Here is a 26,212-nt window from a genome sequence, read left to right on the forward strand (position 1 = left end):
AGGCGGGGGCGGGGCCGGCAGGCGGGGGCGGGGCCCGCCGTGTCGCGTAGCAGCGCGGACGCGGCGGCGGCGCCATGGCGGATGCGGCGGCGGCGGAGCAGGCCCGGGATGAGGCCGCGGCCGGCGCCGAGGAGACCGTGAAGATCATCTGCCTGGGCGACAGCGCCGTGGGCAAGTCCAAGTGCGTGGCCGCGCGGGCGCGCCGCTGCCCGGCCGGTTCCCCGCGGGGCGGGAAGGGGCGGCGCGGCCCCGCGGCCTCACGGCTGTGTGCTGCTCTTTCCGCAGGCTGCTGGAGAGGTTCCTGCTCGACGGCTTGTATCCTTGCGGGGCGCCGCCCGCGGCCCCTAGTTCCCCTCCGTATTCCCGGGCCTGCACCCCGAGCAGCCCCGCGCCGCCGCGTAGGTGGCGGCCCGGCCCGGCGGAGCGTGGCGGGGGCGAGCGGGCGGCCCGGCCCGGCCCGGCCCGGGGAGCTGCGGCGGGCCCGGCCGGGGGAGCGGGTGGCGGCCCGGCGCCGGCGGTCGCTGCGGATGGGGGGACGTGCTCCTCCGTCGGCTCCTTAACGCGGGCGCAGCCGCCCCCAGCAGCTCTCCACCTTCGCCCTGACGCTCCACAAGCACCGTGCTCGGGTGGACGGGCGGACGGTCCTCGTGGGTAAGTGGGGAGCGCCCTGCTACGTGTTCCGTGGGCCCCGGGGCGATTCTGGCTGTGTGCAGAGAGGGAAACAGCGGCGGTGCCGTTGGCATATGCAGCATATGGATGCAAAAACATGGCAGGGGAGTTCCTTGCGGTGGGCAAGGGGATGCCAAACAGCGGTTTGTCGGCAGGGAAATGGGGGAAGGAAGGGATCACAGAATCACAGAATGGTTGAAATTGGAAGGGACATCTGGAGGTCATCCTGTCCAACCATCTGTTCAGGCAGGCCAGGACAATGGATGGCTTTTGAATGTCTCCAAGGAGGGAGCCTCCACAACCTCTCTGGGCAGCCTGTGTCGGTGCTCAGTCACCCCCGCAGTGGAAAAAGTGTTTCCTGATGTTCAGAGGGAACCTCCTATGTTTCAGTTTGTGCCCGTTGCCTCTGGTCCTGTCACTGGGCACCACTGGAAAGGGCTTGGCTCCATCTCCTTTATGCTCTTCCTTCAGGTATTTATGCTCATGGATGAGATCGCTCCTGAGCCTTCTCTTCGCTAGGGTAAAGAGTCCCAGCCCTCTCAGCTTTTCCTCACAGGAGAGACACTCGTGTCCCTTAATCATTTCAGTGGCTCTTTGTTGGACTCTCTCCAGCATGTCCATGTCTCTCCTGTACTCAGGAGCCCAGAACTGGACACAGTACTCGAGGTGTGGCCTCACCAGCGCTGAGTAGAGGCAAATGAATACTTTGCCTAATGCAGCCCAGGACACCATGAGCCTTCTTTGTGGCAGGGGCACATTGCTGGCTCCCCGTCAGCTTGGTGTCAGCCAGGACCCGCAGGGCTTTTTCTGCAAAGCTGCTTTCCAGCTGGGTGGTCCCCAGCATAAACTGGTGCTATGGGGTTGTTCCTCGCCAGGTGGAGGACTTTGCACTTCTCCTTGCTGAACTTCATGAGGTTCCTGTCAGCCCATTGCTCCAGCCTGTCCAGGTCCCTCTGGATGGCAGCAGAACCCTCTGGTGTATCAGCAACTCTTCCCAGTTTTGTGTCATCTGCAAGCTTGCCGAGGGTGCGATGTGCCCCATCATCCAGATCATTAATGAAGGTGTTGAACAGGATCGCACCCGGTATTGACCCCTGGGGTACACTGCTAAGTTACTGGCCTCCAACTAGACTTCATGCTGCTGATCACCACCCTCTTGACTGGCCATTCAGCCAGTTTTCAATCCACCTCATTGTCTGTTCATCCAGCCCATACATCGACAGCTTCTCTATGAGGCTCTTATGGGAGAGAGTGCCAAAGCCTTACTGAAGTTTAGGTAGACAACAGCCACTACTTTCCCCTCATCTACCAGGCCAGATCGCTGTTCAGTTATTAGGTTCTTCAGCTATGCCAGTAATCCTTTACATTTGACTTCCAGGCAAGGGGATATCTAAGTCAAAGATTATCTTTGTTTTTTTCAAGGACCTGAATACCTGTCAAAGTAATTGCTGCAAGAATCCTGATTTAGCTGTGTTAGTCTCTGTTAGTCAAAGTGCTTGTTGCTCAGGATGCAGTGTCGCGATGGAACTAAGCTAACTAAGATTTAAATTTTGTCATGAAGCTAAGCTAGCTGCCTGTGAAAGTTACAGTCCCTTTCCCCTGTGTACCACCAGCGTTCACTTATAGGTCTAGTCCTGTCCATTGTCAAGCCAGCTCAGGAAGCTAACCATGCATATTAACCACTCACAAAATAAGTGAATGGGTTTCTACTCATTTGGCTTCCTAAAACATTTCACCGTGGAGGCTTATACACAGCAGTGCTGGGGAAAGGGGCAGTGGGAATGCACAGGCAAAGGAAGGAAGAGTAGACAGTGAGCTTGCTCTTTCTTGCGAGGTAGGTCTTATATCAGCTTAGCTGCAGTATGAAACTGTCTTCAGACTCCTTTACTCTGTTAATATAGTAAATAAATGAGAAGAAATATGCCATATGCTAATTACAAAATAGTCAACAGTGGGATTTAGCTGCCTATCAGCACCAATTCTAAAAATCCATGCCATAGATTACTTCAGTAGGTCTACTATTTTAGTTGCTGGATTTTTAATACATTGTAACACAATCTTCTATTATTGGTCATCCTTTTATCGGGTATTTTTGACTGGCTAATTACTTTGGGTGTATGTACCAATTGCTATATTTCAAGTTTATAGAATATTTAAATTCTTTCTCTGGATATGTCCAGCCTGTATGATCTTATCATAAAATACTACTTGTTTTATCTCAACCTTTGTTAGTTGTTTTGATAGACTACAGGTGTCCTAGCATTAGCAGTCATCTGTTTGTCAGTCAACTCTCAAATATCCCATAACTTCAGTTTTACCACAAGTGCTAACTTTCTCTTTTTTTATGCCAATGCAGCATTGCTTTAACCTATGTGAATTAGCCTCTGACAGCACAGTGTTGTTCATTGTGTGTTCTAGATGGCAGTTCAAGAAAAACATTATCTTATTCTGTGGCTTGAATTGATATTCTGTACTGCTGCCTGTATCGCTACAATTTCTGTGTTTTCAGTGTATTGCAGCTCTGGAAGGGACCGCGAGAGGATATCTTGCACATCTCTGCACAGGAGAAACTCTTTACTTCATGATACTTTTCACTGATAAATATATATATATATATGTTATGTACTTAAAGACTTCCAATGACAAAGACTGCTTAGGCCATCTATTCCAACATATCAGGGTTCTTACTGCTAGAAAGTCTTTCTTTCTTGATACTTAATGCAAATCTTCTTTATACAAGGTAAACCAGTTATTTCCTGTGTTTCCTGGACACTGAACAAGTTTTTTACCCTTCCTGTTTGCACCAGCTTTCTACATGGTTGAACACTGTACCTTTCCCCTGTATTGGTGAATGAAAAACTAGACATGAGCCGGCAATGTGTGCTTGTAGCCCAGAAAGCCAGCTGATCCTGGGCTGCGTATCAAGAAGCGTGGCCAGCAGGTCGAGGGAGGTGATTTTCCCCCTCTGCTCTGCTCAGGACCCCACCTGGAGCACTGCGTCCAGCTCTGGGATCCCCAGTACGAGAAAGACATGGACCTGTTGTAGCAGGTTCACAAAAATTATCAGAGGGCTGGAACACCTCTGCTATGGAGAGAGGCTGAGAGAGTTGGGTTTGTTCAGCCTGGAGCAGGAAAGGCTCTGGGAAGGCCTTATTGCGGCCTTTCAGTATATAAAGGGGGCTTATAAGAAAGATGGAGAAAGAGTTTTTACCAAGGCCTGTAGCAATAGGACAAGGGGCAATGGTTTTAAACTGAAAGAGGGTAGGTTTAGACTGGGCATAAGGAAGAAACGTTTTACACTGAGGGTGGTGACACTCGGGAACCACTGGAACAAGTTGCCCAAAGAAGTTGTGGATAACCCATCCCTGGAAGTGTTCAAGGTCAGGTTGGATGGGGCTTTGAGCAACCTGGTCTAGTGAAAGCTGTCGCTGCCCATGGCAGGGGGGATGGACTAGATGACCTTTAAAGGTCCCTTCCATCCCAAAGCATTCTGTGATTCTATGATAAAATAATTTAATTTATTGACAATTAATTGTAACAGAGTACAATAGTGAGAAGTAAAGCAAAACTAAAAACACCTTCCCTCCATCATCCATCCTTTATTCCCAGGCTCAACTTCACTCCTAAATCTTCTACCTCCTCCTCCCCACGAGCGGTGCAGGGGAATAGGGAATAGGGATTGCGCTCAGTTCATAAAACTTTGCCTCTGCTGCTCCTTCCTCCTCACACTCTTCCCCTGCTCCAGCCTGGGGTCCCCCCCATGGGATACAGTCCTTCACAAACTTCTCCAACTTGGGTCCTGCCCATGGGGTGCAGTTCTTCAAGAACTGCTGCAGCATGGGTCCTTCCCGTGGGGTACAGTCCTTCAGGAAGGGACTGCTCCAGCATGGGTCTCCCGTGGGCCACACACAGGTCCTGCCAGAAAACCTGCTCCTGCACGGGCTGCTCTCCACGGGCCACAGTTCTTGCCAGCAGCCTGCTCCAGTGTGGGCTCTCCGTGGGCTGCAGCTTCCTTCAGGGCACATCCAACTGCAGCGGTTTTTACACCTTCTTAAAGATGTTACCACCAACGTCGCTGACTGGGTGTGATTTGGCCAGAGGTGGGTCTCTCTTGGAGCTGACTGAAAGTGGCTCTGCCTGACACGGGGTCAGCTTCTTGTGTCTTCTCACAGACGCCACCCCTGCAGCCCCCTGCCCCTTGCAAAAACCTTGCCACTTACGCCCAGTACAAGGTTTCAGAGCAGAGCCATGAGAACAATTGAAATATGGTTAAAAGGGGCCTAATGATGAGAGACTCAGTCTGGTTAACTTCTCAGGGAGAAGGTAAAACATCAGAGAACGGGAACTTGGTACAAAAGGAGGCTTCAGCATAGCAAGAAATATTTAACAGACTTTAGCTGATGTTGGGTAAACTCAAATAAAAGATAAGGTGGTTTTGTTTTTTTTTTAACCAGTAAGTGAAATTACTATTAAGGCAACTTGCAAAAGTATGGATTCATATGTCAGGGACTTATTTTTAACATAGATTTATACTGTATTAAGTAACTTGCTCTAGTTTAAGTAATTCATCTGGCCTACGTTATACAGGAGGTCACAGTGTCTTCTGTCTTCACCTTTTACGAGCATAACGCTGATCATCCGAGCTACCTTGCAGAGAAGTCGGTCAGGAAGCGTGGTTTTGTAAAGGCAGGTAGTTTGATCTGAAGACTTTACATTGTGCAGAATTACCACTCCCCTTGCTAGTTTGATTTTTAGTCTGCTGAGCTGTTCTTGGTGGCCATCACCAAATTCCGTGTGGTAGAGTTAGGATTGCATTAAAATGTGGTGTATTTCTTTGCTCTGTGAATCTTATTTTTCCCAAGGATTTTAAGGTTGATAAATTCCTATGTTCTGGAGTATATCTGGAGACATGGGGTATGACAGGCAAGATCTGAAGGATATAGCGGTAAAAGCAGCAGTGTTTTTCAGTAAGCCATGGCAAGTTCTCTCACGACAGCTGCTGCATTGGCTGGGAAGTTAATTCAGGGCCATTCAGGAGGTGGTGGTCACCGGCACCTCTTTTTCTCTTGTAAGTGAGGATTCTGAAATGGCACATTAAAAGGATCAGGCAATTTTAGCAGCTCAGCGAAACTACCCAAAATGAATGCATATGTGGTGTGATGAGGACTTGTCTCTATTCTGGGCAGTTTAGGAAGCCACCATCCTGCAAGGCTGATACAGTATCCAGTCAGAAAGTAGTTTCAATGCAAAGTCAACACTAAGGAAAGTGGCTTATTTGCTTTAGGTGGGGTGGCACGCTTCAGTCTAGCTGACAGAAGTGTAACAACATCTGTTGGGTCTTAATTGAAGCTGTGTAAATTTATACAGCAAATAAGACACAAATATTAGCCTATAAATCCAGTCGGGGTGGAGTGGAGATCTCTACCTGAGATGCACAAACAGAAAAAGGCATTAAAATGTTGATGACTGTTCAGGTATGCTTCATCATACCTAGTCTACAAGGTCCTTAACGAATGGGGAGATGTCTGTCTCAGGCTCACTCACTTACCCTTCATCATTTTAGAACGTGCTCCCGGGAAGAGCAGAGTTAGACTGTCTGCGAAAGGGGATGGCACGTTTCCTATGGCAGGCACCTGGCTATTTACCACTGTGTCAGAAATCAAGCTGGTTTCAGATGTTTAGATTTTGTTTCGTGTTGTCATCTCTAGTGACGAAGTACCATACGCTGTTATCACTCTGCACTTTTGACTAGCTTTGTCTTATTGTCCTTTATAAGTCATGTCTACTGATGACTTCTCTTTTGCTAATATGTTTATAGCAATGTTCAGTGTCAGCACAGCTCACAGCTAAGCCTAGCTAAGAAAAGGGCCTAATTTTGCATAATCTCTTAGCCCTGGAGTGTTTCAGATTAGCGAGGTGAAACCTAACTTGTGACCCTGAGTAGATGGCCTGGGCTTTGTGCCCTGGATTTAAGTTGTGAGGAAAACAGAACTTGGAAAGCTGTGTCATTCTGAGCTTGGTTTTTGTGTCTTACAGACTTCTGGGACACGGCTGGACAGGAGAGGTTCCAGAGCATGCATGCATCCTATTACCATAAGGCTCACGCTTGTATCATGGTAAGGGCAGTGCCTCAGCTGTGATCTGATGGGATTTTGACTAATAACAGTCCCAGCTGACACTTAGCTTGTATGTTACTTTTTGTGATTATGCTGCCTTATATTTCTCGTCTCTTCCAGTGGTTTAAAAAACTTTCCTGTATTGTTCTTTCTTCTCTCAGCAGATAAAACCAGTGTAGTTGGGTATGTTTAGCTCTCTTCTGTCTTTCCTGATAGCACTCTTACTGTATTCCCTGGCTTTGCTGTCTTCTAAATTTCCTTCCTTTTGTCACTGTGTAAGGTGGTACATACAACTGAATGTACTTATTTAGAAGCAGTCCTGTCAGGTGATGCGAGGGGGCAGGCGTTCCTTTCTTGTTCTGTGATGTGACTATTGGATTACGTAGTACAAAACTGATCTGACGTGTTCGGCAGGGGTACTACATAAGACGTTCTTCTCTGGTCTTCTGCCCTTTCCATTTTCCTATACTTTGCGCTTCCCGTTTATTAGCTCAAATCACTCTTGTTTCCTGACTTCTTAGGTGTCTTGGTTTGTACTGTTGCTCTAACTCTCATCACTTGTGAGCATCTGTCAACTTCATTGATATTTTAATTGTTAAAACACAGAAGCCTCACATCTGACCCTCCTGAGCAGAACAGATCTTTCCCAGTGCTTGTTCACAGTCATGGGTGATAGAGTGCTTGTCATAGTACAAAATAAGAATGTAAAGGAAAATGAGGGACTGTTTCCTGTGTCATGCAAAGAAACGGGCTGGCTGCATGTTTCAAGGCGTGCTGGATAGTCTCCCTTTTCTCTTTCATCCTTTCTAACAAAGGCCAGTTTCCTTTGTTGATGTCCTCCTGGGAAAATTCTGGGTTCTGGACTTGGTTTTGGTGCAGTGGGTTGATCAGGAGCTGTCCTGCTGGTGGCCTCATGATAGCTGGTTCTTTTTCGGAAGGTGTTTGATGTGCAGCGGAAAGTCACCTACAAGAACTTAAACAGCTGGTACAAGGAGCTGAGAGAATTCCGCCCAGAGATTCCTTGCATTGTGGTGGCCAACAAAATTGATGGTGAGTATATCTTCTTCTTTCAACCTCTCAGGATTGGGATGTGATTCTCTTCTGACCTGGCTGAGAAAGAATGTCATTCCTCTGTTAGGTCCAGATGAGTTCTTGAGCGTAAGTCCCTCAGGGCTGTATTTTACCAAATGAATAGCTGTGTCCTCTACTGACCTTGCGTGCTGTCTTATAGGCTCTTGTCCTTGATTTTCTAGCAACTAAAAATACAAATCTGCTCCATTTGAAGTTTATTCAAGTGATGTCCTTCCAATTCTGTCCTTACCATGCTGCCCATTTCATCCAGCAAGAACCCAAAAGCTGATTGGAGCAGTACCTAGTCAAAAATTGCAGGATGTCTTGCTGGAAAAAGAGCATAACCTGTTATGTGGCTTCCCCTGATACAGTCAGTAACTGCCTTGGTCCTGCTAATTCAGCCTGCAGGTTTCTGTGGGACTCCTCTGTGCTAAGGTGTCTGAATATACCTGCTGGCACAAGTGCTCACCTTCCTCTGCAGGTGATTGGATGATGCCCTCCTCTTAGGAACGCCAGCTGGGCATTTGTTATTGCTGTCATTTGGGTTGTGATCTGTCTCCTGCGTCCTGTGAGAGCACGTAACGCATCAGCTTTCTGCTCAGCATCAACGAGAGAACAGATACCCTTAGGACCACAGTCTCCTGCTGTTCTCTGTCAAGTACAGTGTCAGGCATGGGCTTCCTTGCTGATGTTCGTGGGAGAAATCATCGCAGCTATGAGTAGGTGTCTGCACCTGAATAAGGTGTCTGGGCTCCCACTGTAGTCTACGGAAGTTCATTTGGTTCAGTGGTGTGGTTTAGGGCATGACTGATCTTACCTAATAAAAGCCTTTCTTGTGGGATGTGTCAAGCCAGCCTTGAACCCCCTGACTGCACGGACTGTACGGGAAGTCCGAGGCAAAGGGACTTGGTGTTCACAGCCGTATTGTAGACAGAACCTCTGTGCAGATGAATCCTGCTCTTAGTGTTCTGTGTGTGAGTGGACGCTGCTCCAAGAGCGTCCTCTGCCTTGCTTTCGTTTGCTGTATTCCACTTGGACTAGGAAATGATCGGCCCACAGCTGCAGGCCCAGTCTGCAGAACAGTTGATCCAGCTTCCTGCAGAGAGGTGGGGCGCGGCTGCCTGGGCCGTGCTCATGGGCAAGCATTTGGAGTCTGAACTACTTCAGCTGTTGCTTCTATGAGAAAAGGCGGATCATCTGGAGCCCTCCTCCTCCTGTGCTGGCATACAGGCTGTCTATCTATCAAAACTCTGAGCTGTTACTGCTGTGTCAGTACGTCCTGTAAATATGCAGTAGATTTGTTCCAAAACTGAAATAAAGCCTCTGGCCTACTGAGGTTGGAGTAGCTGGACTTAACTGCTTGTTAAGTAAAAATATATGAGTTGAGTCGTTTGACCACTGTGAGCGTGCCCTTGACTCACAGGAATATAGGTAACATGGCAGAAGGGCAGTGGGGAGTTCTGGTTAAAAAGGCCAAACTGGAGGAAGAGGCATGACGAGTACTGGCAATGGTGTCCAGGTCATGTGGACACACAGCAAAAACCACAGGGATGTGCCTGGAAAACATTCATAGTTGCTGCACAGCAAGTGAACTGGTATGTTCTAAGCTGCAAAGCATTATTTGTTTAGAGCACATCAGAATCCACCTATAATTTAGTCAAGCACCATGGATAAACCAACAAGAACTCTTTTCTTTTTGTCTTCTTGTCAATGGTTTGCTGATGCTATTGCTTTTAAAACCCTATGGCTTTTGGGGAGGACTCTCCTAGCCTTGTACTACAGTGAGGAGGCCTTGACAGCTAAATCGGGCTCTGGTCTCCATCTGTTCCACCACTCCTGCATATGTTGGCATTCTGCCTACAGTGATGTCTTACTGACCACTTCTCCCTTTTTTGCCCCCAGCGGATATGAAGGTGACCCAGAAAAGCTTCAACTTTGCCCGGAAGTTCAGTTTGCCCTTTTACTTTGTGTCTGCTGCAGATGGCACCAATGTAGTGAAGGTAAAACATAGCTATTTGGCTCAGCATCCATGAGACCCCTCTACCGTCCAAGGACATGGAGACTGCTGTAGGCACAGAGAGCAGAAAATGGGCTGGTACATCTCTTTGGCTACTTGTGAGGTCCTGGTAGCTATAGGTAGTTGCAGAGTTTGTTTTTTTTTCTTGGGGTATGGGAGCAGTTTCCATACGTTACAGAAATGCAGCGCCCGTTCCTCTGAGTGACAAGCATTCTCCTTCTCATCAGCTCTTCAATGATGCTATCAAACTGGCAGTTGCTTACAAACAGAATTCGGGAGATTTCATGGACGAGGTCATGCGAGAACTGGAGGTAAGAGAGGCTCTACTTACTGCATTCCTCCTCAGCGATTAGCAGCTCTGCTCTTTTTTCCCTCAGGGAAAGCAGAGCCTATGGCAAAGGTGAATGAAATTTGAAAGAACCGCAGCAGAGTGTAGCTGTTGCTTTCATGCTTCTCAGCAGTTCCTTGTCCTGCTCCTTTCCAGAGCTTTGACCTGCAGAAGAAGAGTGAGGATTTGTCGGATCAAGAGGAGAGCTGCCCTGAAGAGAAGCCCCCATCTGCCTGAGCCCCAGACCCTGAGTCTGTTTTTTCCCTTTGCTCTAGATTTCTGGGGCTGGTTAGAGCTGGCCTTCACAGAGGAAAGTGGTTTTTCTGATGCCCTGAGAGCTCTGTGACGGGCAGCTGGGCCTCTCCCCTTCTTGTGGGAGACTGTCTGGGCCTGACCTTCCTTGACTTGGGCCTAGCCACTGCACATGATGGTCAAGGAAAGGGCGAGAGTATCCACATGGTTGCTGGTTACTGCATGCAAGGCAAAGCTTGCCAGGAGAGCTAAGCCACTCTTGGACCCGCAGGGAAGGATCCTGCCCAGATGCTTTAATGGTACCTACTGGAGAAAACAAACACTAAAGAATTTTTTTTATAAAGCTTTGAGCATGCGTCCTTCCTGCACTTTTGTTATAAGGCAGTCCAGTTACTCTACAGTGCAAGTCCACCTGCCAGCCTTCCCCGTTGCTTTCACAGCTTAGCCCGTGCTGCCTCTCGGTCCACCCCTGTGGACACCCTCTGCTGCAGAGTTTCTTTGGGTTTCCTTCCCCATTCTGTTACAGAGCAGCCAGATCCAGTAGCCTTCTGAACATGGGATTTCTCCTCTCAGGTCCACTAGAGCTGAATCTGGTGGAGTCTCACAGCCAGGAGGCTTGTCCTATCCCAGCCTGACGGATGTGGCTGCCGCTGTTCCCATGTGTGTGTTCAAGAGACTTACGCTGCATTCCAAAGAGCCAGATAGACAAACACGCACACAGACTTACACAATTAATGTGAACGGCAAAACAGATTGACATAGACAGAGCAATGCCTTTACCAGCCCCCATGTAGACGTAACCACCACTTACAGAATCATGCACACAGCCCAGTCCTGTTCTGCCTTTCCAAATGATCAGGATTGGATGTTTACTGGTGAAGCAGAAACACACCTTCACTCCCTAGATTCATAAGCACAGCATGTTCATAGATTCCTCAAATAACAGTATGGAAATTAAGTCCATGTAATACCTGTGGCTGGGTGTCAAGCTCCTTACCCAGTCATTGGTGCAGACCTTGGGACTTTCTGGATCTGTGTCTCCTGGGTCATGAGAGAGTCCAGTTTCAAGTTCACTGGTGCATTGTACGCACACACAGGGATCCCACCAGTAGCCGGCCTAAGATACTTTGTGGTTCCAACTGCTGTCCCCAAGACCTCAAGCCCCCTGTGACCTGTGTTCCCTTCTTCCATGGCACCCTCACCCTCCTCTCTGAGCGGGCACGGTTTCAGCCCCGCTGAGTGACTCTTTCCCTTTGTGCCCTCCTGTCAGCCTGCAGCCTCATTTTGCAGGTGCCGGGCATGGAAGTCCTCGCCTTGCACAGGAGACTGAATTGGACTGAAGCACGGTTAGCTGTGAAAAACATCAACTTTATTTCAAGAACTAAGTCAGCTTCAGGACTTGTGTGCACTCGGAGGAGAGAGGGCAGGACAGAGCAGGCCTTTGGATCAGCAGGCGTTGCCGCAGAAGGAAGTGGTCGTGGTACTCTGCAGCCTGCACTGGATCCCGTTGATGCTGCTGCTCAAGCCTTTTTTCCCCTCAGGACCTGCAGGAGCTCCTGCAGCAGATTAAAGAATTCCACCAGCTTCTGGCGTGGAAATGGGCAGGGTGTAAAGCTGCCCGACTGCGTTGGTATTGGCGTTGGCCTCTGAACGGGGGTTGAGGTGAAGGCTGGCTGTGGCGCTGGAGTGGCCGTGACTGCTGGGCGCAGTCCCATCTGTACCAGGATCCAGTCGTAAAAGTGCTGAGTGGAGGTGTAGACCCCGGGCTGTTTTGCTCTCGCACAGCCTGTCCCCCAGCTGGTCACTCCAACAAGCCAGAAGTAGTCAGCGTTGTTATCTTTGCACACGAGAGGCCCACCGCTGTCGCCCTGCAGCGGGGAGAGAGCATTAAGGTGGCACTGGGGGGCCACTGTCGGCGCTCCGGCTGGCTCCTTCTCTCTCACAGCACCTGCCAGAGCTGTGTTCACTGCACAGAACGGCTCTGCTCAGCTGCTGCAGCCTCCAGAGCCTTTCCTAGGAAGGGGTCGTGGGCCTGTAAGGTAGAGCTCGCTCTCTCCTAGCCGCACAGTGGTCCTGGATGTGGGGAAGAGGGGTGTTGCAGGGCTGGGACCTGGTCGTATGGGCTGCCAAGAGCGCTGGATGGGCTTTCTGGGCAGAGTCTCCGGCCTCTGGGACAAGTGGGGCACAGGCAAGGACCTGCAGATGGGGGAGGTGAGCCCCAGCAGCAGTGGGGACCCAGGGGCGGGAGGGTGACTTGCCAGGCAAAGCCCGCGCCGGGGGTCTGCTGGGGCGGTTGTGACAGGGCTGTCTGTGGTGCTGGGAGCTGACTTGTAGCACGCCCCTACCTGGCAGGTGTCGATGCCACCCTGCGGATAGCCAGCACACAAGTTGTGGCTGTGGATGGCCCCTCTGTACCACCGGCTGCTGTTACAGAGGTTGACATCAATGAGGCGGACCTTGGCCTCCTGCAGGACATCCGTTGCTCCTCCAGCTGTGACACAGAAAGGAATTCAACACCCAGGAGCTCGTTGCCAGTTCTCCTCCCCAGCCCATCTCCCCAGCGTGCCAAGCTTGCACTCAGGACGCGAGCGCTTTTTGGGAACTCACATCTTGCGGTCGTGGAGCCCCAACCACTGACGTAGCAGGCTGTCAACTGTGACACTCTCAGCGAGGCGTCGGGCACACAGGCAAGCTGTACGTAGGGGCTGCACTGGGCAGGCTGGTCCAGTTCCAGCAAAGCAATGTCATTCCTCTGCGAGATATTACTGTAGTGTTCGTGAACCAGGAGCCGCTTAATATTGCGCACTTGGACCTCAGGGCCCAGCTGGGTCAGCTGGGTGGCCCCGATCACCACGCGCCACATGGCGATGCGCCTGGAAGGCAGATGGAGAGAGGGGTCAGGGGGAGCGGAGCCGTGTGCTGCAGCAGCCCAGCAGTTCCCTGCCTTCCGCCTCACAGGGGAGAGAGGGCAGCAGCGCTACGGAGGGTGCGACTGCCCTCGCGTGCCTTAGGCGCAAGGGATGTCGGGCTGGCAGCTGCTAGGAAGCAGTGGCACGAGCCCAGCCTTCTCCTGAGCAGTCTCTCAGCTGGGCTCGGGAGTGCCCAGGCACTGGGCGTGCTGCAGGGAAACGGGATGGGAGTAGCGCGTGGTGGCGCAGGCAGGGTACCTGCCGGTGTTGTGGGGATATCCCTGGTCCCCGGTCCTCCTTACCTGGCCTTGATGAAGCAGTGGGCTGCTGTGAGGACCCACTGCGGGCTGATGAGGGACCCGCCGCAGATATGGCCCGTGCCTGCTACCCAGGGATCCTGGATGCTGACGATCCAGGGCCAGGCCCCTGGCTGGGCATCTCTGCCCCCCACGACGCGCGACATGCCGTAGTGAGCAGCCATGGGCCGGAGCCCGCAGGTCCCTCTGCAACCAGAAACTCCTTACTGTCCTGCTCGACGGCTTGCTGCTGTTGAGGCTGAAGGTCAGCCGTCTTCCCTCCCCACAAGGCGCTGCATGGACAGCAGGGCCAGGGAACCCCATGGGGCGTGCGTCCGTCCGCCCCTGTTTCTGCTTGAGCCCCACAGACGAGTTGTGCCAGCAGCCTGGCTGCTGGCAGGGAACTGAGGCTCCCACACGGGGTTGGGGAAGCTGTGGCGTGGCCACGGAGGACAAGCGGGCACCCTCCAGTGAACCCCATAAGGGTTGCCCAAGCTCCCTCCCCGAGCCTCGGGCCACTTACCCACAGCTGTCCCATGTGGCGTGCACAGGCCAGCACATGGCCAGCAGGACGAGGAGGGGGAGCAAATTCATCGCTGCCAGCAGCACGTGGCAACTGCAAGAACCGGGGGCTCGTCACCACCAGTGCAGCGGCCGACGTAGTGCCCACGTATTCACGTTGCCCACGGTGCCCTTGGCCCCGGGCTGATGTCACAGAGCCGCTGGTTCCGGGTGCTGGCCACGGTGGCCTCTCGGGGTGGGGGGCAACGTGGGGGTTCCAAGCAGGAGGGGGGCAGAAGCTGGGATTGGACACCCCCGACGGACACCCCCGACGGACACCCGCCGAATGCTCTGCTTGCGGGATGAGGGCGTGCGGGTCCCGTGGCAGGCAGCAGCACCTGGCTCTGAGCACTGCCTGCTAACACTTAGCAGGGAAAAAATCAAGTGGGGCATCCCAGCCTCTCTGGGAAGTTCACTGCCACCCTGCTCTCTGCAGCTGTTTCCCAGCAGGTCCTTCCCAAAAAACATACACCAGAGAATGTAACTACTACAGGCAGTATGCACATGCTTGGGTGTTGAAGCGCCAGTCTGGTTACAGCCGCAGCACGCAAGCAGTGATGTGCGAGTGGGATGAGTCCAGCGTACCCATGTGTTGCACCCTCTAAGTATGTGCACGCCTGGGTGCACGCATGCTGGCATTGCACCGAAATCGGGAATAAACCTCTTAACACCAACGTAGCATTAAGAAGCAGGCATTCTCTTTATTACAGCACGGGATACACGGGGGATCGTTCCACCTAACGTGCATACCGTCATACAAAACTACAGCATATTTATCGGGTTACATGATCAGTATAAACCCGCCTAAATTTACACTTATCGGCTGGTGATTAACATTTCATACACTATTGGTTTGCTGTACTTAAATTAGCCTCGCTTGCTATGTAAATTAGCACGCGTGCCCCTTTCAGGTGGCGGGCAAGTCTTTTCGGTCCTGAGTTGAGTCGGCGGTCGCGATCTCCCCTCGCCACGTTTACCTTTCACCCACTTTCTGCAGTTTGATCAAACTTCACGCTTCTCTGGCCACCGTCCGGTCTTTGGTGCCGAGATGCTCCCTTTTATCGGTCTTTTATCTAGCCTTCTTCAAGGCTGGAGCCGTTAGTTTTCCACAGTTTGCTACTTATGCAAACGCTTTCATATCTTTTAACTGCCTCCCAAATTCCTTTCCCAAGGCACAAGGCGTTAGTAGTTTTGCTAATTGGAAAATGACTGTTTCTCCTTAGCTTTAGAAACTATTTACAATTATTTACTATTTCACTAGCCAACGGCACGCGCCCACAGCGCTCCCACCAGCAGCTGCCCCCAGACACTCGGTGTTTCCAGCTGCTGGGTCCCTATGGCCTGTGTTCCCTTCTGCCGTTGCTGGCAGCCAGGCCTCTGGAGCCACCTCCCCACCGGGCACAGAGGGGGCCACACAGAAGAGGACTTGGAATCGCTCTCAAAAGAAGGTAGGAAGGGCCGTGGTGATGAGGTGCAGGGCTCCGTCAAACAAGCAAACCACCCAGCAGTTTGCTTATGTGTGACTGGCTCCTTGATCCCCCCTTGTCTCCGTTTTCCATGCTTGTACATCCCCCTCCTCTTCCTTGACGCCTCCCTTTCTCTGCCCTTGTCTCCACCCAAACAAGGGACCTTCCCCGGGTTATTTGTTCCCCCTTGCTCCCAGGTTTGCCCCATCTGTGAACAGAGCTGGTGTTTCAGGTGCCGTTAGCTGGGTCATCTTGGCCTTCCGTGGCGTGACTGATGCGGTTTCCTGGGTACTGCTGTCCCTGCCAGATTCCTCTCCCGAAATGACCCCAACTCTTCCTTCAGTGATCTGTGAAGTGTGGCCACCTCTCACATCAGTCCCCTGTAACTACCCATGAACCTGTCTCTTCCTCATGGCACTCTAACTCCTGCCCGCTTCTCACTCTGTTTACTATCGACAGCAATTGCTCTTGTCATGCTCAGCAGTTTCCCACAGTCTGTTCAGTTAGCTAAGGCTTGCGCCAGGCCTTAATCATCAGCTTGCATGCCTTAATGCATACCCCCGAAGTTGTCTGCACATCACATAATTTTTTCCTATCGTCTTTCTAGGCTCAGTGTGCCAGTCTTCTCCATCCCACGCTCTGAGCACCCTCCTCTCTGAGCGGGCACGGTTTCAGCCCCGCTGAGTGACTCTTTCCCTTTGTGCCCTCCTGTCTGCCTGCAGCCTCATTTTGCAGGTGCCGGGCATGGAAGTCCTCGCCTTGCACAGGAGACTGAATTGGACTGAAGCACGGTTAGCTGTGAAAAACATCAACTTTATTTCAAGAACTAAGTCAGCTTCAGGACTTGTGTGCACTCGGAGGAGAGAGGGCAGGACAGAGCAGGCCTTTGGATCAGCAGGCGTTGCCGCAGAAGGAAGTGGTCGTGGTACTCTGCAGCCTGCACTGGATCCCGTTGATGCTGCTGCTCAAGCCTTTTTTCCCCTCAGGACCTGCAGGAGCTCCTGCAGCAGATTAAAGAATTCCACCAGCTTCTGGCGTGGAAATGGGCAGGGTGTAAAGCTGCCCGACTGCGTTGGTATTGGCGTTGGCCTCTGAACGGGGGTTGAGGTGAAGGCTGGCTGTGGCGCTGGAGTGGCCGTGACTGCTGGGCGCAGTCCCATCTGTACCAGGATCCAGTCGTAAAAGTGCTGAGTGGAGGTGTAGACCCCGGGCTGTTTTGCTCTCGCACAGCCTGTCCCCCAGCTGGTCACTCCAACAAGCCAGAAGTAGTCAGCGTTGTTATCTTTGCACACGAGAGGCCCACCGCTGTCGCCCTGCAGCGGGGAGAGAGCATTAAGGTGGCACTGGGGGGCCACTGTCGGCGCTCCGGCTGGCTCCTTCTCTCTCACAGCACCTGCCAGAGCTGTGTTCACTGCACAGAACGGCTCTGCTCAGCTGCTGCAGCCTCCAGAGCCTTTCCTAGGAAGGGGTCGTGGGCCTGTAAGGTAGAGCTCGCTCTCTCCTAGCCGCACAGTGGTCCTGGATGTGGGGAAGAGGGGTGTTGCAGGGCTGGGACCTGGTCGTATGGGCTGCCAAGAGCGCTGGATGGGCTTTCTGGGCAGAGTCTCCGGCCTCTGGGACAAGTGGGGCACAGGCAAGGACCTGCAGATGGGGGAGGTGAGCCCCAGCAGCAGTGGGGACCCAGGGGCGGGAGGGTGACTTGCCAGGCAAAGCCCGCGCCGGGGGTCTGCTGGGGCGGTTGTGACAGGGCTGTCTGTGGTGCTGGGAGCTGACTTGTAGCACGCCCCTACCTGGCAGGTGTCGATGCCACCCTGCGGATAGCCAGCACACAAGTTGTGGCTGTGGATGGCCCCTCTGTACCACCGGCTGCTGTTACAGAGGTTGACATCAATGAGGCGGACCTTGGCCTCCTGCAGGACATCCGTTGCTCCTCCAGCTGTGACACAGAAAGGAATTCAACACCCAGGAGCTCGTTGCCAGTTCTCCTCCCCAGCCCATCTCCCCAGCGTGCCAAGCTTGCACTCAGGACGCGAGCGCTTTTTGGGAACTCACATCTTGCGGTCGTGGAGCCCCAACCACTGACGTAGCAGGCTGTCAACTGTGACACTCTCAGCGAGGCGTCGGGCACACAGGCAAGCTGTACGTAGGGGCTGCACTGGGCAGGCTGGTCCAGTTCCAGCAAAGCAATGTCATTCCTCTGCGAGATATTACTGTAGTGTTCGTGAACCAGGAGCCGCTTAATATTGCGCACTTGGACCTCAGGGCCCAGCTGGGTCAGCTGGGTGGCCCCGATCACCACGCGCCACATGGCGATGCGCCTGGAAGGCAGATGGAGAGAGGGGTCAGGGGGAGCGGAGCCGTGTGCTGCAGCAGCCCAGCAGTTCCCTGCCTTCCGCCTCACAGGGGAGAGAGGGCAGCAGCGCTACGGAGGGTGCGACTGCCCTCGCGTGCCTTAGGCGCAAGGGATGTCGGGCTGGCAGCTGCTAGGAAGCAGTGGCACGAGCCCAGCCTTCTCCTGAGCAGTCTCTCAGCTGGGCTCGGGAGTGCCCAGGCACTGGGCGTGCTGCAGGGAAACGGGATGGGAGTAGCGCGTGGTGGCGCAGGCAGGGTACCTGCCGGTGTTGTGGGGATATCCCTGGTCCCCGGTCCTCCTTACCTGGCCTTGATGAAGCAGTGGGCTGCTGTGAGGACCCACTGCGGGCTGATGAGGGACCCGCCGCAGATATGGCCCGTGCCTGCTACCCAGGGATCCTGGATGCTGACGATCCAGGGCCAGGCCCCTGGCTGGGCATCTCTGCCCCCCACGACGCGCGACATGCCGTAGTGAGCAGCCATGGGCCGGAGCCCGCAGGTCCCTCTGCAACCAGAAACTCCTTACTGTCCTGCTCGACGGCTTGCTGCTGTTGAGGCTGAAGGTCAGCCGTCTTCCCTCCCCACAAGGCGCTGCATGGACAGCAGGGCCAGGGAACCCCATGGGGCGTGCGTCCGTCCGCCCCTGTTTCTGCTTGAGCCCCACAGACGAGTTGTGCCAGCAGCCTGGCTGCTGGCAGGGAACTGAGGCTCCCACACGGGGTTGGGGAAGCTGTGGCGTGGCCACGGAGGACAAGCGGGCACCCTCCAGTGAACCCCATAAGGGTTGCCCAAGCTCCCTCCCCGAGCCTCGGGCCACTTACCCACAGCTGTCCCATGTGGCGTGCACAGGCCAGCACATGGCCAGCAGGACGAGGAGGGGGAGCAAATTCATCGCTGCCAGCAGCACGTGGCAACTGCAAGAACCGGGGGCTCGTCACCACCAGTGCAGCGGCCGACGTAGTGCCCACGTATTCACGTTGCCCACGGTGCCCTTGGCCCCGGGCTGATGTCACAGAGCCGCTGGTTCCGGGTGCTGGCCACGGTGGCCTCTCGGGGTGGGGGGGCAACGTGGGGGGTTCCAAGCAGGAGGGGGGGCAGAAGCTGGGATTGGACACCCCCGACGGACACCCCCGACGGACACCCGCCGAATGCTCTGCTTGCGGGATGAGGGCGTGCGGGTCCCGTGGCAGGCAGCAGCACCTGGCTCTGAGCACTGCCTGCTAACACTTAGCAGGGAAAAAATCAAGTGGGGCATCCCAGCCTCTCTGGGAAGTTCACTGCCACCCTGCTCTCTGCAGCTGTTTCCCAGCAGGTCCTTCCCAAAAAACATACACCAGAGAATGTAACTACTACAGGCAGTATGCACATGCTTGGGTGTTGAAGCGCCAGTCTGGTTACAGCCGCAGCACGCAAGCAGTGATGTGCGAGTGGGATGAGTCCAGCGTACCCATGTGTTGCACCCTCTAAGTATGTGCACGCCTGGGTGCACGCATGCTGGCATTGCACCGAAATCGGGAATAAACCTCTTAACACCAACGTAGCATTAAGAAGCAGGCATTCTCTTTATTACAGCACGGGATACACGGGGGATCGTTCCACCTAACGTGCATACCGTCATACAAAACTACAGCATATTTATCGGGTTACATGATCAGTATAAACCCGCCTAAATTTACACTTATCGGCTGGTGATTAACATTTCATACACTATTGGTTTGCTGTACTTAAATTAGCCTCGCTTGCTATGTAAATTAGCACGCGTGCCCCTTTCAGGTGGGGGGCAAGTCTTTTCGGTCCTGAGTTGAGTCGGCGGTCGCGATCTCCCCTCGCCACGTTTACCTTTCACCCACTTTCTGCAGTTTGATCAAACTTCACGCTTCTCTGGCCACCGTCCAGTCTTTGGTGCCGAGATGCTCCCTTTTATCGGTCTTTTATCTAGCCTTCTTCAAGGCTGGAGCCGTTAGTTTTCCACAGTTTGCTACTTATGCAAACGCTTTCATATCTTTTAACTGCCTCCCAAATTCCTTTCCCAAGGCACAAGGCGTTAGTAGTTTTGCTAATTGGAAAATGACTGTTTCTCCTTAGCTTTAGAAACTATTTACAATTATTTACTATTTCACTAGCCAACGGCACGCGCCCACAGCGCTCCCACCAGCAGCTGCCCCCAGACACTCGGTGTTTCCAGCTGCTGGGTCCCTATGGCCTGTGTTCCCTTCTGCCGTTGCTGGCAGCCAGGCCTCTGGAGCCACCTCCCCACCGGGCACAGAGGGGGCCACACAGAAGAGGACTTGGAATCGCTCTCAAAAAGAAGGTAGGAAGGGCCGTGGTGATGAGGTGCAGGGCTCCGTCAAACAAGCAAACCACCCAGCAGTTTGCTTATGTGTGACTGGCTCCTTGATCCCCCCTTGTCTCCGTTTTCCATGCTTGTACATCCCCCTCCTCTTCCTTGACGCCTCCCTTTCTCTGCCCTTGTCTCCACCCAAACAAGGGACCTTCCCCGGGTTATTTGTTCCCCCTTGCTCCCAGGTTTGCCCCATCTGTGAACAGAGCTGGTGTTTCAGGTGCCGTTAGCTGGGTCATCTTGGCCTTCCGTGGCGTGACTGATGCGGTTTCCTGGGTACTGCTGTCCCTGCCAGATTCCTCTCCCGAAATGACCCCAACTCTTTCTTCAGTGATCTGTGAAGTGTGGCCACCTCTCACATCAGTCCCCTGTAACTACCCATGAACCTGTCTCTTCCTCATGGCACTCTAACTCCTGCCCGCTTCTCACTCTGTTTACTATCGACAGCAATTGCTCTTGTCATGCTCAGCAGTTTCCCACAGTCTGTTCAGTTAGCTAAGGCTTGCGCCAGGCCTTAATCATCAGCTTGCATGCCTTAATGCATACCCCCGAAGTTGTCTGCACATCACATAATTTTTTCCTATCGTCTTTCTAGGCTCAGTGTGCCAGTCTTCTCCATCCCACGCTCTGAGCACCCTCCTCTCTGAGCGGGCACGGTTTCAGCCCCGCTGAGTGACTCTTTCCCTTTGTGCCCTCCTGTCTGCCTGCAGCCTCATTTTGCAGGTGCCGGGCATGGAAGTCCTCGCCTTGCACAGGAGACTGAATTGGACTGAAGCACGGTTAGCTGTGAAAAACATCAACTTTATTTCAAGAACTAAGTCAGCTTCAGGACTTGTGTGCACTCGGAGGAGAGAGGGCAGGACAGAGCAGGCCTTTGGATCAGCAGGCGTTGCCGCAGAAGGAAGTGGTCGTGGTACTCTGCAGCCTGCACTGGATCCCGTTGATGCTGCTGCTCAAGCCTTTTTTCCCCTCAGGACCTGCAGGAGCTCCTGCAGCAGATTAAAGAATTCCACCAGCTTCTGGCGTGGAAATGGGCAGGGTGTAAAGCTGCCCGACTGCGTTGGTATTGGCGTTGGCCTCTGAACGGGGGTTGAGGTGAAGGCTGGCTGTGGCGCTGGAGTGGCCGTGACTGCTGGGCGCAGTCCCATCTGTACCAGGATCCAGTCGTAAAAGTGCTGAGTGGAGGTGTAGACCCCGGGCTGTTTTGCTCTCGCACAGCCTGTCCCCCAGCTGGTCACTCCAACAAGCCAGAAGTAGTCAGCGTTGTTATCTTTGCACACGAGAGGCCCACCGCTGTCGCCCTGCAGCGGGGAGAGAGCATTAAGGTGGCACTGGGGGGCCACTGTCGGCGCTCCGGCTGGCTCCTTCTCTCTCACAGCACCTGCCAGAGCTGTGTTCACTGCACAGAACGGCTCTGCTCAGCTGCTGCAGCCTCCAGAGCCTTTCCTAGGAAGGGGTCGTGGGCCTGTAAGGTAGAGCTCGCTCTCTCCTAGCCGCACAGTGGTCCTGGATGTGGGGAAGAGGGGTGTTGCAGGGCTGGGACCTGGTCGTATGGGCTGCCAAGAGCGCTGGATGGGCTTTCTGGGCAGAGTCTCCGGCCTCTGGGACAAGTGGGGCACAGGCAAGGACCTGCAGATGGGGGAGGTGAGCCCCAGCAGCAGTGGGGACCCAGGGGCGGGAGGGTGACTTGCCAGGCAAAGCCCGCGCCGGGGGTCTGCTGGGGCGGTTGTGACAGGGCTGTCTGTGGTGCTGGGAGCTGACTTGTAGCACGCCCCTACCTGGCAGGTGTCGATGCCACCCTGCGGATAGCCAGCACACAAGTTGTGGCTGTGGATGGCCCCTCTGTACCACCGGCTGCTGTTACAGAGGTTGACATCAATGAGGCGGACCTTGGCCTCCTGCAGGACATCCGTTGCTCCTCCAGCTGTGACACAGAAAGGAATTCAACACCCAGGAGCTCGTTGCCAGTTCTCCTCCCCAGCCCATCTCCCCAGCGTGCCAAGCTTGCACTCAGGACGCGAGCGCTTTTTGGGAACTCACATCTTGCGGTCGTGGAGCCCCAACCACTGACGTAGCAGGCTGTCAACTGTGACACTCTCAGCGAGGCGTCGGGCACACAGGCAAGCTGTACGTAGGGGCTGCACTGGGCAGGCTGGTCCAGTTCCAGCAAAGCAATGTCATTCCTCTGCGAGATATTACTGTAGTGTTCGTGAACCAGGAGCCGCTTAATATTGCGCACTTGGACCTCAGGGCCCAGCTGGGTCAGCTGGGTGGCCCCGATCACCACGCGCCACATGGCGATGCGCCTGGAAGGCAGATGGAGAGAGGGGTCAGGGGGAGCGGAGCCGTGTGCTGCAGCAGCCCAGCAGTTCCCTGCCTTCCGCCTCACAGGGGAGAGAGGGCAGCAGCGCTACGGAGGGTGCGACTGCCCTCGCGTGCCTTAGGCGCAAGGGATGTCGGGCTGGCAGCTGCTAGGAAGCAGTGGCACGAGCCCAGCCTTCTCCTGAGCAGTCTCTCAGCTGGGCTCGGGAGTGCCCAGGCACTGGGCGTGCTGCAGGGAAACGGGATGGGAGTAGCGCGTGGTGGCGCAGGCAGGGTACCTGCCGGTGTTGTGGGGATATCCCTGGTCCCCGGTCCTCCTTACCTGGCCTTGATGAAGCAGTGGGCTGCTGTGAGGACCCACTGCGGGCTGATGAGGGACCCGCCGCAGATATGGCCCGTGCCTGCTACCCAGGGATCCTGGATGCTGACGATCCAGGGCCAGGCCCCTGGCTGGGCATCTCTGCCCCCCACGACGCGCGACATGCCGTAGTGAGCAGCCATGGGCCGGAGCCCGCAGGTCCCTCTGCAACCAGAAACTCCTTACTGTCCTGCTCGACGGCTTGCTGCTGTTGAGGCTGAAGGTCAGCCGTCTTCCCTCCCCACAAGGCGCTGCATGGACAGCAGGGCCAGGGAACCCCATGGGGCGTGCGTCCGTCCGCCCCTGTTTCTGCTTGAGCCCCACAGACGAGTTGTGCCAGCAGCCTGGCTGCTGGCAGGGAACTGAGGCTCCCACACGGGGTTGGGGAAGCTGTGGCGTGGCCACGGAGGACAAGCGGGCACCCTCCAGTGAACCCCATAAGGGTTGCCCAAGCTCCCTCCCCGAGCCTCGGGCCACTTACCCACAGCTGTCCCATGTGGCGTGCACAGGCCAGCACATGGCCAGCAGGACGAGGAGGGGGAGCAAATTCATCGCTGCCAGCAGCACGTGGCAACTGCAAGAACCGGGGGCTCGTCACCACCAGTGCAGCGGCCGACGTAGTGCCCACGTATTCACGTTGCCCACGGTGCCCTTGGCCCCGGGCTGATGTCACAGAGCCGCTGGTTCCGGGTGCTGGCCACGGTGGCCTCTCGGGGTGGGGGGGCAACGTGGGGGTTCCAAGCAGGAGGGGGGCAGAAGCTGGGATTGGACACCCCCGACGGACACCCCCGACGGACACCCGCCGAATGCTCTGCTTGCGGGATGAGGGCGTGCGGGTCCCGTGGCAGGCAGCAGCACCTGGCTCTGAGCACTGCCTGCTAACACTTAGCAGGGAAAAAATCAAGTGGGGCATCCCAGCCTCTCTGGGAAGTTCACTGCCACCCTGCTCTCTGCAGCTGTTTCCCAGCAGGTCCTTCCCAAAAAACATACACCAGAGAATGTAACTACTACAGGCAGTATGCACATGCTTGGGTGTTGAAGCGCCAGTCTGGTTACAGCCGCAGCACGCAAGCAGTGATGTGCGAGTGGGATGAGTCCAGCGTACCCATGTGTTGCACCCTCTAAGTATGTGCACGCCTGGGTGCACGCATGCTGGCATTGCACCGAAATCGGGAATAAACCTCTTAACACCAACGTAGCATTAAGAAGCAGGCATTCTCTTTATTACAGCACGGGATACACGGGGGATCGTTCCACCTAACGTGCATACCGTCATACAAAACTACAGCATATTTATCGGGTTACATGATCAGTATAAACCCGCCTAAATTTACACTTATCGGCTGGTGATTAACATTTCATACACTATTGGTTTGCTGTACTTAAATTAGCCTCGCTTGCTATGTAAATTAGCACGCGTGCCCCTTTCAGGTGGGGGGGCAAGTCTTTTCGGTCCTGAGTTGAGTCGGCGGTCGCGATCTCCCCTCGCCACGTTTACCTTTCACCCACTTTCTGCAGTTTGATCAAACTTCACGCTTCTCTGGCCACCGTCCGGTCTTTGGTGCCGAGATGCTCCCTTTTATCGGTCTTTTATCTAGCCTTCTTCAAGGCTGGAGCCGTTAGTTTTCCACAGTTTGCTACTTATGCAAACGCTTTCATATCTTTTAACTGCCTCCCAAATTCCTTTCCCAAGGCACAAGGCGTTAGTAGTTTTGCTAATTGGAAAATGACTGTTTCTCCTTAGCTTTAGAAACTATTTACAATTATTTACTATTTCACTAGCCAACGGCACGCGCCCACAGCGCTCCCACCAGCAGCTGCCCCCAGACACTCGGTGTTTCCAGCTGCTGGGTCCCTATGGCCTGTGTTCCCTTCTGCCGTTGCTGGCAGCCAGGCCTCTGGAGCCACCTCCCCACCGGGCACAGAGGGGGCCACACAGAAGAGGACTTGGAATCGCTCTCAAAAAGAAGGTAGGAAGGGCCGTGGTGATGAGGTGCAGGGCTCCGTCAAACAAGCAAACCACCCAGCAGTTTGCTTATGTGTGACTGGCTCCTTGATCCCCCCTTGTCTCCGTTTTCCATGCTTGTACATCCCCCTCCTCTTCCTTGACGCCTCCCTTTCTCTGCCCTTGTCTCCACCCAAACAAGGGACCTTCCCCGGGTTATTTGTTCCCCCTTGCTCCCAGGTTTGCCCCATCTGTGAACAGAGCTGGTGTTTCAGGTGCCGTTAGCTGGGTCATCTTGGCCTTCCGTGGCGTGACTGATGCGGTTTCCTGGGTACTGCTGTCCCTGCCAGATTCCTCTCCCGAAATGACCCCAACTCTTCCTTCAGTGATCTGTGAAGTGTGGCCACCTCTCACATCAATCCCCCTTAACCACCTGCAAAATCTGGTGTGGGAATAGCAGGGTATCCACAGAAGACAAGTTGTCTTCTCTAAAGCCTTCTCCTGTCTGCTCTAAGCAGATACGGGGCACCACCTTCAGGTCCATTTTCAAAAAAACAAAGCAGCCTTGAGTCCAGTTTGTTTGGGGCCCCGTTCTGGTGCCTGTGAAACCATGCGACGCCTCAAGGGCCTTGAGAGCAGCTGTTCCACTTTCAGACAGAGCTGCCCTGTCATCCTAGGGACGAGGTTGCGCACTCAGCTGTGTGCCTTAGGTCTAGCCCCACGAGCAGGGACAGGAGCTGGACTCGATAATCCTTGTGGGTCCCTTTGAACTCAGGACGTTCTGTGATTCTAAGCCAGGATGGCAGCAGGAAGCTCCCGCACCTTTCACAAGCTTTGAGGCTGCCATCCTTCAAGCCACTGCTCTCCACCCTCCCGGGACCTAGCCCTGCTCAGCAAATGCAACGCACATGGCTGGCTCCTGCGTTTCTCCTGTGACTGCCCTGCACTCCAGCATGTGAGCAAGGCTCCACCGCACCCCTGTGGAAGGCAGACTGATACGAGGAGGCTGACACAGGATTTACCAAAGCCATAGGGAATGGTACGTGGGGCTGAGAGCAGGAGCATCCTTCTCTGTCTGGAGCTTAAAATGGCATGTCCACAGCCATGCATGCCAGGTGCCACAACTGCCCTTGTCAGTGTTGTCCCAGAACAGCACTGTAACTCACAGAAAGCAAGGACACGAAGCCTGCCAGGGGGTGTTGCTGTGCC

At 54.1% G+C, this 26,212-nt stretch overlaps 4 protein-coding genes across 13 annotated transcripts; 1 reads left to right on the top strand and 3 right to left on the bottom strand.

Moving 5' to 3' along the window:
* Positions 1-20: 20 nt before the first annotated feature.
* On the top strand, positions 21-12,036 carry LOC104019910 (rab-like protein 2A). Of its 10 annotated transcripts, none has more exons than XM_087765300.1 (8): positions 21-181; positions 286-651; positions 4,582-4,769; positions 6,706-6,785; positions 7,724-7,835; positions 9,759-9,856; positions 10,101-10,184; positions 10,358-10,803. In XM_087765300.1, the coding sequence occupies exons 1-8, from the start codon at positions 75-77 to the stop codon at positions 10,436-10,438; spliced, it is 1,116 nt and encodes a 371-aa protein (XP_087621426.1). In that variant the 5' UTR covers positions 21-74; the 3' UTR covers positions 10,439-10,803. The 10 variants fall into 10 exon arrangements, 8 of the variants coding, with proteins under 8 accessions (XP_087621426.1, XP_087621434.1, XP_087621427.1 ...); XM_087765308.1 differs by lacking the exon at positions 4,582-4,769 and having other exon boundaries at positions 286-315; positions 572-651; XR_015706432.1 differs by lacking the exon at positions 9,759-9,856 and having other exon boundaries at positions 10,358-10,422.
* Positions 11,801-14,412, bottom strand: LOC148054427 (acrosin-like). The gene is made up of 5 exons (XM_087765309.1): positions 14,182-14,412; positions 13,665-13,865; positions 13,061-13,326; positions 12,799-12,944; positions 11,801-12,321 (listed from the first exon to the last, which is right to left on the bottom strand). The coding sequence occupies exons 1-5, from the start codon at positions 14,250-14,252 to the stop codon at positions 11,974-11,976; spliced, it is 1,032 nt and encodes a 343-aa protein (XP_087621435.1). The 5' UTR covers positions 14,253-14,412; the 3' UTR covers positions 11,801-11,973.
* Positions 14,413-15,793: 1,381 nt separating this feature from the next.
* On the bottom strand, positions 15,794-19,804 carry LOC148054428 (acrosin-like). Its single transcript, XM_087767005.1, has 4 exons — positions 18,342-19,804; positions 17,738-18,003; positions 17,476-17,621; positions 15,794-16,998 (listed from the first exon to the last, which is right to left on the bottom strand). Exons 1-4 carry the CDS (start codon positions 18,518-18,520, stop codon positions 16,651-16,653), a joined length of 939 nt encoding a protein of 312 aa, XP_087623131.1. The 5' UTR covers positions 18,521-19,804; the 3' UTR covers positions 15,794-16,650.
* A 1,354-nt stretch (positions 19,805-21,158) lies between these two features.
* LOC148054429 (acrosin-like) lies at positions 21,159-23,772 on the bottom strand. The gene is made up of 4 exons (XM_087767007.1): positions 23,023-23,772; positions 22,419-22,684; positions 22,157-22,302; positions 21,159-21,679 (listed from the first exon to the last, which is right to left on the bottom strand). Exons 1-4 carry the CDS (start codon positions 23,199-23,201, stop codon positions 21,332-21,334), a joined length of 939 nt encoding a protein of 312 aa, XP_087623133.1. The 5' UTR covers positions 23,202-23,772; the 3' UTR covers positions 21,159-21,331.
* Between the last annotated feature and the right edge of the window lie 2,440 nt (positions 23,773-26,212).

This window comes from Nipponia nippon, unplaced genomic scaffold (genome assembly GCF_047370975.1).
Source record: "Nipponia nippon isolate SJK-2023a ecotype South Korea unplaced genomic scaffold, ASM4737097v1 scaffold_3, whole genome shotgun sequence".
In the NCBI taxonomy this organism is placed as follows: domain Eukaryota; kingdom Metazoa; phylum Chordata; class Aves; order Pelecaniformes; family Threskiornithidae; genus Nipponia; species Nipponia nippon.